Source organism: Hyaena hyaena, unplaced genomic scaffold (assembly GCF_003009895.1).
Source record: "Hyaena hyaena isolate Hyena2069 unplaced genomic scaffold, ASM300989v1 scaffold_149, whole genome shotgun sequence".
In the NCBI taxonomy this organism is placed as follows: domain Eukaryota; kingdom Metazoa; phylum Chordata; class Mammalia; order Carnivora; family Hyaenidae; genus Hyaena; species Hyaena hyaena.
This window is the reverse complement of record NW_024080781.1, coordinates 822329-835481: the sequence shown is the minus strand read 5'-3', so window position 1 is coordinate 835481 and position 13153 is coordinate 822329. Positions and strand designations below refer to the sequence as shown.

Genomic DNA, 13153 nt, shown 5'->3' with positions numbered 1-13153 from the left:
AAGAGTAGCCAACATGGCTTTCAGGCAAATGTAAACAAAAATTAGGGATTTCTAGCAAGAGTAGTTTCTGTCAGTGTTATTGAGCCAGCCTGGATTTCCACGTATCCAGGACACTCAGAAAAAGAAAATTGAAGAGCACAGCGATCCCTGTCCTGAATTTATTATTAGCAGCACCTTATAATTAGATTAGTCAAAGCTCTTCTTGGAGCACTTCAATACCTGAGTACGTTTGCATTGGGATTTGCCACTGTATTTCATGCATATACAAAGCTGTGTGCGCACACTTTGAGCCTGAGAGAAATTCATCTTGAGGGCACATTCCTTACCTTTTCAAAAGAAAAACAAATGAACTATTGAACAGCACCTCGAGTCAGCCGACATTCTTCAGTAGTGATATTTAAGGTGATGATTTGTGTTTGTGGGTTTGTGTGCTTTCCTCTCTGATTAGGTGACAGCCATTCAGACTGAAGTGTCCCAGAAACAGAGAGAGTGTGAAGTCGACTTACTCAAGGCAGAACCCGCTCTGGTGGCCGCAACAGCTGCGCTCAACACGCTCAACAGGGTAAACATGATCACATGGCTTGCGGGATTCCTCCAAATAGTATTTCAAGGTTCTCAGAATTTGAATAATTCAACTCAGAGTGAATTCTGTGCAACCAAAGAGTTTTTAAAAAGGAAAGTGAGTCCCATAAAACATTGAAGTTGGAACAGATGTTTGAGGTCATCATTAATAGTGTGACTTCCTCTCCCATCCAGAAGTCTGTCGTGGCACACCCCGACAGGCAAGTCTCGTTTTGAATACTTGCAATACCACGGGACATAGACTTTCGTGACAGGCAGTTCTATTGTTAGCAACTGGATTTGGCCCCAATCCGCTTGTTATATTATGTGTTGCTTTAAGAACTAAGTGAGGATTCTTTATTTCTTCTGGACCTAAAAAATGGCGTTAATGAGTGACCCTCATGAAGAGAACAGCGCACTAGGAACAAAGATGCCTGGGTGTGGCCCACTTCGTTTTTTTTCTGGCTTCAAGTCATTACTAAAACCTCGCTGAGCATTCGAATTCCCTTAAGAGAAAATCACCTGTGATAGTCTGATGGGTATTGTGAGGAAAAGTAGAATTGTGGGCAGCGTTATTTTAGGGGCCTGCAGCTAGTTTTATACTGGGTTCTACTAGGCCTCCAGGGAGAATCCCAGGAGATTACCAGGACTGCCATTCTTAAGATTCAACTACAAAGAGCGGAGGATCCACACTTGAACTACCTTTCAAAAAAATATGCACCCACTTTTTCTACGTTGTTTTTTCTTTTTTGGGGGAAAGCAATTGTCTGTGAGCACAGAGTTATTATCTATGTGGATATTTCTTATAATGTTAGCATAAAACTGAAAACTTTGAAAGAATATAAATATACCATGATAGAAAATTGACTTTTATGTATTCAAGTACTCTGGTGCCATTAAAATACTGTTGGGTAGTAATTAGTGACCTGAGAAAATGTCCGTGATCTATTAAGTGAATAAAGCAGATTATAAAATAGCATATACAATATGATTTTTTTTTGTAAGAACATGCTTGTGCATTGAAAACTGGAAAAAATAAGAGACAGTAGGAACTCATGATCTCTTAGTAATGGAATTTTATATATTTTTCTCACCACTGGCATATGTATTTTCTTCTTTGCTTTTCTGTATTTGAAACTGTCTCCACATATATTACCATTCACTCAGACAAAATAATTTAATGTCACTTAAATGTAAATCTCACTGCATTTATTAAAAGGATGAAGATATTTGCAAATTATGAAGAAGGCTAGGCAGCTTCCAGTTACTACTAGAACATTTTAAGTTTTGATTTTGTCTTCATTTCCACATCCTTTCCATTCTTTGCAGTCATTTCCCAAGTAAATAGGCAGTTTGGGGTAATGGAGAAGAATCAGGATGAACATTTGATAGGGTTTTGGAAACAAGAGTATATTAGGTAGCTTATGAAATGTCACAGGAAATACTTTTTTTTTTAATACTGTATCATGAACTTATATATACTACTCATAGATATGAATTCCTGTCCCAGAGTATTTGCCGTAACACTTGTAGGTTACACCCTTAGTGTTGTCCTTGGGGTCAATTAAAATTTTGACCAGAGGAGTTTAAGAGTATGTTCAGCCTGTATAGGTATTTTTCCAGTTGAGAGGTGTCATAGCGTAACAGAAGAGTTTTCTTGTGCAGAAGAAACAAAACCAAGAGACTCTGGACCAAGGGGGGATGTTTCTGGGAGGCCCTGGTTAAAATGTAGACATATTACGTAGATGGGATAGAACCCATAAACACCTTCAAAACTTTGTTTATCAAACTGCCTGGGCTCAGGGAGCAAGGCTCTGAGGGGCTGGTATATCAGAGGGAGAAGGTTTTGGAAGCAAAAAAGACCAGTGCTGTTTCCGTAGTATCAGAAAAGCGTCCAGGGAAAAGTGAACCTCCTGGGGCCCCAAGATGGAATCACTGGGTGGCAAAAACTTCCAGGCCGAGACTGGTGTGACATGGCGAGGGCAGACCAGCTTGATAACCTGACAGCTCTTCCCCAGACCTCCCCTGGTCTTCAGTGTGTGTGTGCTTTTCTTCAGGGCAATCTCACTGAGCTGAAAGCCTTTCCCAACCCGCCCAACGCTGTTACCAACGTTACGGCTGCTGTGATGGTCCTCCTGGCTCCCCGGGGCAGAGTGCCTAAAGACCGAAGTTGGAAAGCAGCTAGAGTCTTCATGGGAAAGGTATCAGACAGCTTGGCAAGATGAAAATCCCTACACTTTCTGTTCTTAGTATCGTGGTCATATTTGAAAGCAAAAGCTGTTCAAACCGGAGGAAATCATCTTTGTCCTTATCAAGTGTAAGCTGTGCATTCTCTAGACTTAGAATTTTTGTTTGCCAAGTTAGAGGCTAGCTTGGGGTTATAGCAGACCTAAGTCAAGACGAGCAGCACGTGGAAGGATGCTAATTATTTGCGAAATTATGAAAGCAGTTACGTGTAGGAGGGAGAAAATTACATGGATTTCTTATGCTGGAAAAATGTTCAAGGTGAGGCAGAGGGGCTTTTTGGTATGTGTTTTTCTTTTTCTTTTCTGTCTTTTCTTCAAAATGTGAATGCCTCCTGTGTATTTTACCCTGGGATAGAAGAGATTTAAAAAGTGTCCATTGCTACTGCTCATTTCATACTCTAAAGACTGAAAAAGTCAACCAGTAGGATAAGTAAAGCTTGCCAATTTTGCCTTTGTAATGTGAGTCCTAAAAGCTGATTTTAACTTTTGATCTTGGAATTTCCTCTGCAGCCGAAATGGGTTCGTTGCAAGAAGTCTTTTTGCTTTACAGGTTGATGATTTTTTGCAAGCGTTAATTAACTATGACAAAGAGCACATTCCAGAGAACTGTCTAAAAGTGGTAAATGAGCAGTATTTGAAAGACCCAGAGTTCAATCCAAATCTGATTCGGACCAAATCTTTTGCAGCAGCGGGTCTCTGTGCCTGGGTCATCAACATCGTTAAGTTCTACGAGGTATCAGTCTCTATCTGGTGGTTCACAGGTGTTATTCACAAAAACCATAAAGATGTTAATTTCTACATTGGGAAAAAAAATAAAAGCAATATCATTTGAAATTTAATTACCTGAATAAGATAAAATTCTACGAATGAGACCTGAAAGTGTCTTAAACAGAATTCTTAAACAGAATTCTATAGAGGAAGATCTTTGAAATGTTTGAACTGATCTTTTGTAGGGCAGAGTGATCAACTACTTTAGATCAAATAGCAAGTGATTTGATTAGATGAAAACTTGATGGCTGGATTAATTATATTTATTTATGTTAAAATACTAATTTTGCATTGACTTGAAACAACCGCAGGTCTCAATTTGTGTTTAAACTTAATCCCTGCTCTCACTACAAAAATTTACACCGTTGTAGACTTAATGAGATGAGTAAATAGTCCCCCTCCCTTTTTTTGCTTTAGTATTTTAATCAGAAATACACTTGTGACTGTGTTATGGTCTAATATAAAGCTTCTCTTTTCAGGCATCATAGAGATAAAGTATCCTTTCAGTTAGTCTTTTATTTATCAGACACTTAGTGTCTGCTGCCTGTCTTCCTAGCACTTGGCAGAATACTGTATGTAACAAGGGAACAACACATGCTCTGAACTCTGAAGAACTGCCTTATTTTTTCTTAGAAGGTTATATATTATATTCAAACATAGAATTACTGAGGAAATGCCAAATAAAATCAAAGGCATTCCCAAAGTGATTTTTTTTAAGTTTATTTATTTTGAGAGAGAGAGCAAGCAGGAAAGGGGCAGAGAGCGAGAGGGAGACAGAATCCCATGCAGGGCCTTCCCTGTCAGCACAGAGCCTGATGCGGGGCTTGGATTCCTCAATCCTGAGATCATGACCTGAGCCGAAATTAAGAGTTGGACACTAAATGGCTAAGCCACCCAGGTGGTCCCCAAAGTGATTTTCATAAAACCAGGTGATAGCCTTTATAACCCATGGGAATAAGATCCTGCTCATCTGTGTCTTTAGTGGAAGCCTGTATAAAACAAGAGTTTAGATGGATTGCAGTTGACATATGGCCTCCATCCATGTCTGACTCTTGGGACACCTAGGTGGCTCAGTAAGTTGAGCGTCCGACTTCAGCTCAAGTCATGATCTTCTGGTTTGTGGGTTCAAGCCCCATATTGCGCTTGCTGCTGTTAGCCTGTCAGCACGGAGCCCGCTTCAGATCCTCTGTCCCGCCCTCTCTGCCCCTCCCTCACTTGCACTTTCTCCAAAATAAATAAATATTAATTTTTTTAAATTTTTTTAAATGTTTTTTATTTATTTCTGAGAGAGAGAGAGAGAGAGAGACAGCATGAGCAGGGGAGGGTCTGAGAGAGAGGGAGACATAGAATCTGAAACAGGCTTTAGTCTCTGAGCTGTCAGCACAGAGCCCGACGTAGGGCTCGAAGCCACGAACCGTGAGATCATGACCTGAGCCGAAGTTGGACGCTTAACTGACTGAGCCACCCAAGTGCCCCCAAATAAATAAATATTAAAAAAAAAAAAGTCTGACCCCTGTGCTTTCCTTATATTGTAGGTAAAAGATGAGCATGGAGCTAGACTGTGGCTATATCCTATGTTGTTTGGCCATAGAAGAGAAAATAAAATTTCATTTCCTTCCTCTTTTCCCAACAGGGAAAAAAGTGGTCCCCCCAAAATTCTCAAACCACCCATTCAAATGATACCCTCTGGTGGTGGCCAACAACTTAGAAAAGAAAGTGATAGCACCGTTAATATCGTGAGGTATCTCTTATGATTCCTCCCTGGGTTCAGAGAATTTCTCTACACTTCTGCTCTGCTTTAAGATCAAAACTTGGTTCCAACTTGAGCTGTAGTTCCTGCCCTCTGCAGTTTCTAATGATGTGAAGATTATCTCCAGTTTGTAGGACAAACATACTGTAGTATCTTAATGTCTGATGTATACAACATTGTAGGCAAGGATCTATAACTCTCATGTCCAGAATAAATGACTACATCTTGGACAACCCAACAGACCTTGGAAGGCTGTATAGATTTTTGTTTTATTGCTAAGAAATACGTAGTGCCATTGCTAAGAAATAAGAAACAAATTGCTAGGGGGAAATAGAAACTTGGATTACAAAACTTCTAGCAAATGTAAGATTGAATAATCACACGTCCTCTTTTATTACCTCTTGAGTTAAAACCCATGTGGATTTTCAGGTCTACTGTGATGTGGAGCCCAAACGGCAAGCATTAGCCCAAGCCAACTTCGAATTGGCTGCAGCTACTGAAAAACTCGAGGCTATCAGGAAAAAGCTTGAGGTGAGTGCAAAATGTTAACACTGAAGAAGTTTCCAGGAGATGTTACTTCCCTGCTTTGACAAGGCCCCATCTGAGTCCAAGCAAGAAGAAAGGAATTGGAGCTTGGAGCTTTCGTTGATACATTTATTTACATACTCCTTCAGTAGATATTTCTTATCTGCTCTGTGCTAGACACTGACCTGGAAAAGTAGAAACTTTCATGGTTTCTGCACTTAACAACCTTTCCTGTTGGAGGAGGAGGAGGAGCATAGCACATGGCAATTAAAGGCAAGGATTCCAAGAGCGCCTGGGTGGCTCAGTCAGTTGAACATCTGACTCTTGATTTTGGCTCAGGTCATGATCCCAGGGTTGTGGCATGGAGCCTGCTTGGGATTCTCTCTCTCTCTCTCTCTCTCTCTCTCTCTCTCTCTCTCCCCCCTGTGCCCCACAATCCCTCTCTCTGAAAAAAACAAAACAAAACAAAAAAAACAAATGCAAGGATTTTGGAGCCAGAATGCCTGGATTTATATCCTGGCCATGTCCTCTACTCTTCTACCCTGCACTAATTAGTTCACCCTCCTAGCTTCTGTTCTCTCATCTGTGCAGTAGGCTGTGTCATGGCATGTGCTTCTTAGGTAGAATTGAAAGGGTTACACAGGAGTAATTCCTATTAAGAATTTAGCATGGTACTAGCCACACAGTAAATGCTTAGAGAATATTAGCCATAAACGTAGTCATTGTCAATATTTTCACAAATACACAACCAGTCATTCCAGGCCAATGTTACAAGCAAGAAGAAAGGAATTGGCTATGTGACTATATATACATTGTGACAGCAGCATCACAGGATTATTCAGCCTGGAGAAATTAGAGAATATTTCATAATGAAGGTGTACTTGACATGGCTTCAAAAGTTTCATAGGAATCGCAGGGATAACTAGGTCAGGAAAGGTATTCCTGGCCAAAAAAAAAAATAATAATAAAAATAAAAAGAGGGAAGAAGCAGCTGGTACACTCTAGAGGAACCTCAACAGGCCAGACCACTAAGATAAGCAATTTCAGGAAGATTGGGAATAGAACAGAGTGATGAGGAATGAACTTGTAAAGGTGAGCAAAGGCTTTCTTTGCCTCTCATGCTACAGAATTGAAATTTTTTAAATGTTTGTTTATTTATTTTGGTAGAGCAAGTGGGAGAGAGGCAGAGGGAGGGAGAGAGAGAGAAAATCCCAAGCAGCCTCAGCACTGACAGTGCAGAGCCTGACGCGGGGCTCAATCCCACAAACCATGTGATCATGACCTGAACCAAAATCAAGAGTTGGATGCTCAACTGACTGAGCCATGTAGGTGCCCCCCCTCCCCGCCACTGAATTTAAATCTTGTCTGACTAGCAACTCTTGAAACTTTGACTTTTGAATAAAAGATACCTTTTTTTCTTATTAGTTATTTTCACAAGATGGTTAATAACCCCAAAGTTTTCGTCTTAAAATATGGAAAATTTTAGCACCTCCCACAGTAATTAACACCCCTTTCTCTGTCAAGACTCTTTCTCTTCCTGACTATCACCCCCTGCCCACAGGACTTGCTCATCCTCTCCTTTGTGTTCAGTCCACACACATTCCTATGAAAGCACCAAACATACCATTCAATTAGCACTGGGTGACTATTAGAAGAAAAACCAATCAACAACTCTCAATTGAGGTAAATTTCAGATAAACATGCTAATTTTATAAACATTATCTTCATTGGTCAAAACTCTGTCAACTTGACTAAAGCCTTTAAAAAAAATTACCATCAACCGTTAATAGTGCCATGTAAATTGTAAGCCATGTAATGTTCATGGAAAAAGTGATGAGGATATCAAGACAGCCACCTGTGATTCTAAACATCAGACTTGCTGTCGTTGCAGAATTAGTAATCCTTTGTAAGGATTAGTAAGCCTGCAACTGGCTCAATAGAATTGTTCATGTCAGTTGTTTTCAGAGACCCACAGTCTAAGGAGAGACTCATGTATCAATAAACCATAGAGCTAAGTTTGCAGACACAGAGAAAAGATAGAGTAATAATTGAAATGTCTTGATGAAGAATGGGTCCTCACTATCCCTCTACCACAAATGGATTTCCAAAGAGTAGTTACTAATGCAACAGAATTTCTACAGTTTCCACCAAGGTTCAATTTTCTGTGAAGACACCATAGCTGGTCATGGCAAGGACAAAGTACCTCTGGGTAGTTTCTGTCTGTTGGCACAGGTTAGATAAATGTTTGAGCCCAAGTGAAATTACACTTTTTGCCAGCTTTGCCTTTCTTTCCTGAAGCCTCTGAGTTTTCCTCCCTCCTGGGCTTCCTCTCCCCCTGATTTGCATCTCCCATTGCTTTCTCACCTAGCAAAGTAGGGAAGTGTCTGTTCTCAGTGTCTGTGCTGTGATGGCAGTTCATACCTATCAGTGCTGGTCTGTATGTATTTGTTCTTGTCACTCTGGATCTCTAGTTTAAGATTAACACATGCCCTTTATGGAAGGTTGACCAAAAAAGAAATAGCTGAGCTAGAGTGGAAGAAAGGCCATTGCATCTATCAAACATACAGGACCTAATGATGGCCATGAAGGAAATCTGAAGTCCTCATCTTTAGGGCCCTGGTTCTCCAAGTGTGTTCCCGAGACCAGCAGCATAAGTGTCACCTGGCAACTCGTTAGAAAAATGATTCTCAGACCGCCATCCCCCCCAGACCTACTGAATGAGAAACTCTGGTAGGGGAACCCTGGAGTGTGGGTTTATCAAACCTTCCAGAGGGTTCTCAGGCCCACCAAGTTTTCAAAGCACTAGTTTAGGGTAGCTTGTGAGCTGAGTCCATCCTTTCTTTCTCCATTTACTTCTGGAAGCTGAGAAGCCCGGGCCTGTCAAGAACATTGAAGGAACCAAGATTTTACCTTATGTGCAAGGTAGCAAATTGGTTTTATGGAGGGGGGCAGAAGACCTGATGCATGTGGGTCAGAGACCAGAGCAGTCTTTGATCCACAGCACTGCCAGCAGCATGGACATAGTGCGTCAGTCCTCTGGTCCCCCAGTTCCCAAGGGACGCATGCACAGGGGATGAGCTGGTGTTGTCCACACAGTGGGTTTGCATAGAGATCCCAATCCCAGGTACCCCCAGTATTAGGAACACTGCACCTAAACCTGCCCAAACTGAGGCATAGAAAGGCTAAGTAAGCAGTCTTCCTTGATGCTGCTCAGCTGGTAATGGAGTCCAAATATGAACACAGGTGTGGGATGCCAGAGCTCATGTGTGCTTCTGTATTTTATAAGACCACAGGTACTTGTAATAACCTAAAATAGACATTTAAATATTCGCTTTTTTAATTTGATTGCTAAACGGTGATGTGTTCTTATATATTTGATACTATTTTGCATTTTAAATATGACATACACATCGTTTTCTTGAAGAGGTGCTGCTTTAATGATAATAAATGAAATAATGATACCTGGGTCATTGACAAATATAACCAATCTCTAAATTATGAATGCTGAATGTTCTACAGGTTTGTTTTGTAAAGCCTCTTGGAACTTCCCACTTACTTAAAAAAGCAATGCTCTAAATCTTATTTGGGATTTTTAGAACTTGGCAGATAGCAAGATGCTATAGTAAGGACTCTCCCAAGTACCGAAAGATTAGTCAACATGTTTCATGCCTATCAATAACAGAATCCTACTTAGAAAACCTTAAAACAAAAAGAAGATCAGAATGACTTCTGGAACTCTGAGAAAAAACAGTATGACTTGGCCTTAGGAGGAAAGAAATCCAGGAAACAGGAAGTTGCCCTGAATGTTTTTGATGTCTCTCTAGGGCTGTGTTACTTCTCATATCACTGCCCTTTTCATTCTTTCTCTCTCCAGAAGAGTTTCAGCTGTTTCCCTATGCCTCTGGTGAAAGATGGTCCCTCTCCAAATGAAGCCCTCCAAAATGTACAAATCTTTCCAGGTCTTTTGATGCTAAAGACATTGACATACCTCTGAGTTTCAATCCCATTTCCAAAAGATAAAATCTGATTGTCCCATGTTAGGTCAGGTTGCTGAGGTTTAGTGGGGGCTCAATCGTTACCACCACTCTTGATTGCCTGAGTTATGGACCAATGAGAAATAAGAAAAGAGTCAAGAGGTGGAGAACCAAAAGATGACCGTTATCATTATTAAAGGTGGTACTGGAGGATAAGCTTAGCTAGGCACAAGGGAGAGGGAACAGAGCACCTAGGGTGGGTTTGAGTCTGAAGGGCTTGTCCACCCTCTGCAGTCATTGTGTGCACTCTGCTTAGTGAAGAAAAGACCACATGGTGAACTCATCATCTACAGTGGCACTGAGGTGTTTATTATCACTAATCCTTTTTCTTCCCTAAAAGGGCAGAGATCAAGGAGGCAGGGAGGTTGGTTTCACTAACCTAAAGGTCATAGATTTTTAAGACAACTATGCTCTTTCCATTTCACCTAAAAATGGCTCCAAAGCTAATTGTGACTCTTACCTAGGATTTGGATCGAAATCTGAGCAGACTCACCGCTTCCTTTGAAAAAGCAATAGCCAAGAAAGTTCAATGTCAAGAAGAGGTGAACCAAACGAACAAAACTATTGAACTAGCTAACAAGCTTGTCAAGGAACTTGAGGCAAGTTGGCCTTTTTTCCCTAAACTCTATCTAAAATATTCAGATCACCTCCTTTTTGGGGGGGAGGGCAGGGTTTATTTGCTGTCAATAATAACTAAATAGATAATAACTAAATAGACATGGAATCAATAATGAAGGGAAAAAATCATCATTTAATACTGTAGTTCCAATGGATTGAAAGAAAGAAGTGATGGATTCTTTGTATTTTTTAGTATATAGCCATAAACTCCATGATTTTCCTAAGATCTGTTATAAACAGGTGTGTTAGATAACTGCAATGGAATTGTTGTCTAATCCTTTTCATAGACACTTGCCCTTGAGTTCTACCAGCAGAACATGTTAAAAACTAAGCCTGCAGAGTGGGTTGGTTGGTTTTTTCTGTGACCTCTCTTTACAAGTGACTGACCTACTAATATTAATAGTTACTCTATTAAATAAAAATTTTTACAACAGTTCTTCTTAAATGTCTCCTGTTTGAACACGAGTGATAGAAAAACCTAAGCCCTGTCCTCAGGAAGCCACAGATTTTATTTGTCCTCCCATGTGTAGTATATTCTTCATACGATAGAATATTATTTGACCGTAGATAGGATTGAAGGATGATACATATTACAACGCGGATGAACCTTGAAAATACCAAATAAATGAAAATTAAGTGAAGGAAGACAGACACAAAATGCCACACGTTGTGTGACTCCATGTGTGTGAAATGTCTAGAGTGGGCAGAGCAACAGAGGCCACATGTTACCAGTTGCCAGATGCTGGACAAGGGGGCAGGGTGTGGAGTGACTACAAATAAGTATAGTTTGTCCATCATGTGAGAGACACATTTTCAAATCAGTGGGCATGATCATACAGGTCTGTGACTATACTAAAAACCACTCAAATATGTACTTGACAGGGTAAATTTCACAGTATGTGAATTAAGCCTCACTAAAGCTGTTCTTTTTATTTAAGCACTTCCTGAAAGTACATAGCTGAACTACTAGTGGTGCATTTAGCTGAAGGCGATAGAAAAGTTGATTTACAGTGGCTTGAACAAATGGGAATTTATTTTTCACATGTTGCAAAATCAGCAGGGGTAGACCATGATCAGTTTGTTTCAGGGAATTAGAGATCAGACTTCAAATCTCTTGTCCTTCCTCCTTCTCCACATGCAGCATGTGGTTCCTCATGGTCAGGCATTCTGCAGCATGGTCACAGATGGATGCCACACCTCTGGATTCAGGGGAGACAGAAAATCATCTGGAGCAGCTGGATTGTTCTCTTGTTATATGAAAACCTGAGTTTTCCTAGAAACCCATCTGGCAAACAGCTACTTAAGCTTCTTTAGCCAGAACTAGATTGACTGCATCTAGGTGTAAAGGCGGCCAGGAAAACAGAAAATGGCATTATCATGATTGGCTATGCCAATCACAGTTCATCTTGTAGGGCTGGAGCCGTCACCACTCTTAAAAATCAGAATTCTCCTAGCAACAAAGAAGGTAGATGTGTGTTAGAGTGGGTTAGGTTTAGGCAGGTGCCTAACTTTTAGAGTAGACTTTAAAAATCTAATTTATTTTTTTTAAAATGTTTTATTTATTTCTAGGAGAGAGAGAGAGAGACAGCGTGAGCAGGGGAGGGTCAGAGAGAGAGGGAGTCACAGACTGAAACAGGCTCCAGGCTCTGAGCTGGCAGTCAGCACAGAGCCCGACGCGGGGCTGGAACCCACGAACCACGAGATCATGACCTAAGCCAAAGTCGGACGCTTAACCGACTAAGCCACCCAGGCTCCCCTAAAAAATCTAATTTAAATTTACTACAAATTTAAACCCATCAGCCCTCTAACACTCATAATTCATCGTACATAAATTCACAGTCCATCCTGCAAAATCCACTCTGTCCATTCCATCTCAGTAATTGCAGATCCTTTCTTCCAGTGGTTATAGCCAAAAGTTTTGGACTCGCTCTTAAGTTTTTGTTCTCTTTGTGGTGACCCATAAGCAGTCCATCGGCATATTGTTTTGACTTTACCTGTGAAGTGCATTCCCAATTGTAGCCTTCTCGCTTGAGCTGGTCCTGTCTACCACTTTCTCCCCTGGAGTACTGCCCCAGTGTTCACCACTGCCCCGCAAAGTCCACTCTCCTCATTGCTGCTGAGTAATTTAAAAATTAAGTTTATTCATGTCTTCCCTCCCTTAGAATTCTCCAATAACTAATTTTCTAGCTCAAAATAGAGTCCAAGTCCCAGCCTACAAGGCCCCATGTGATCTGACTCCCAAATGCTCCTCCGTCCTCACATCCGTCACCTGCCCGCCAGCTCCACCTTTGCTGGCCCCCTTGCCCCCCCTTTGTACTGTCAGTCACTCTTAGACCTGTGGCCTCTGCCTTCTTCCTCCACGTGACTTACACATGTCCAAACAATGACGTCGCTGGCTCCCTTACTTTCTTCAGGTTGCTGCTAAAAGTTCTCTTTATGACATGATTTCACTCTGTGTGTACACACAGCCACCCACACATACACCCCATTTCATAGCCCTCTTTCCAGTTGGCTTTATTTTTTCATAGCATTTATCACCACATGATACACTTAAAAACATACATTTGTGAACGTATATACTTTTGGGGAGGGTCTTTTTTCCCTAACTAGAATAGAAGCTCCTCAAGAACAAAAACAACATCTGTTTTCTG

At 40.9% G+C, this 13153-nt stretch overlaps 1 protein-coding gene across 1 annotated transcript in view; it reads left to right on the top strand.

The window, feature by feature from the left end:
* DNAH11 (dynein axonemal heavy chain 11) overlaps positions 1–13153 on the top strand; it is a 353093-nt gene that overhangs the window by 241964 nt on the left and 97976 nt on the right. Inside the window, exons 58-62 of the mRNA XM_039238848.1 lie at positions 449–562; positions 2619–2762; positions 3358–3540; positions 5755–5856; positions 10349–10483. Of these exons, the coding sequence (XP_039094779.1) occupies positions 449–562; positions 2619–2762; positions 3358–3540; positions 5755–5856; positions 10349–10483 (678 nt within the window). The remainder of the gene's footprint in view (positions 1–448; positions 563–2618; positions 2763–3357; positions 3541–5754; positions 5857–10348; positions 10484–13153) is intronic.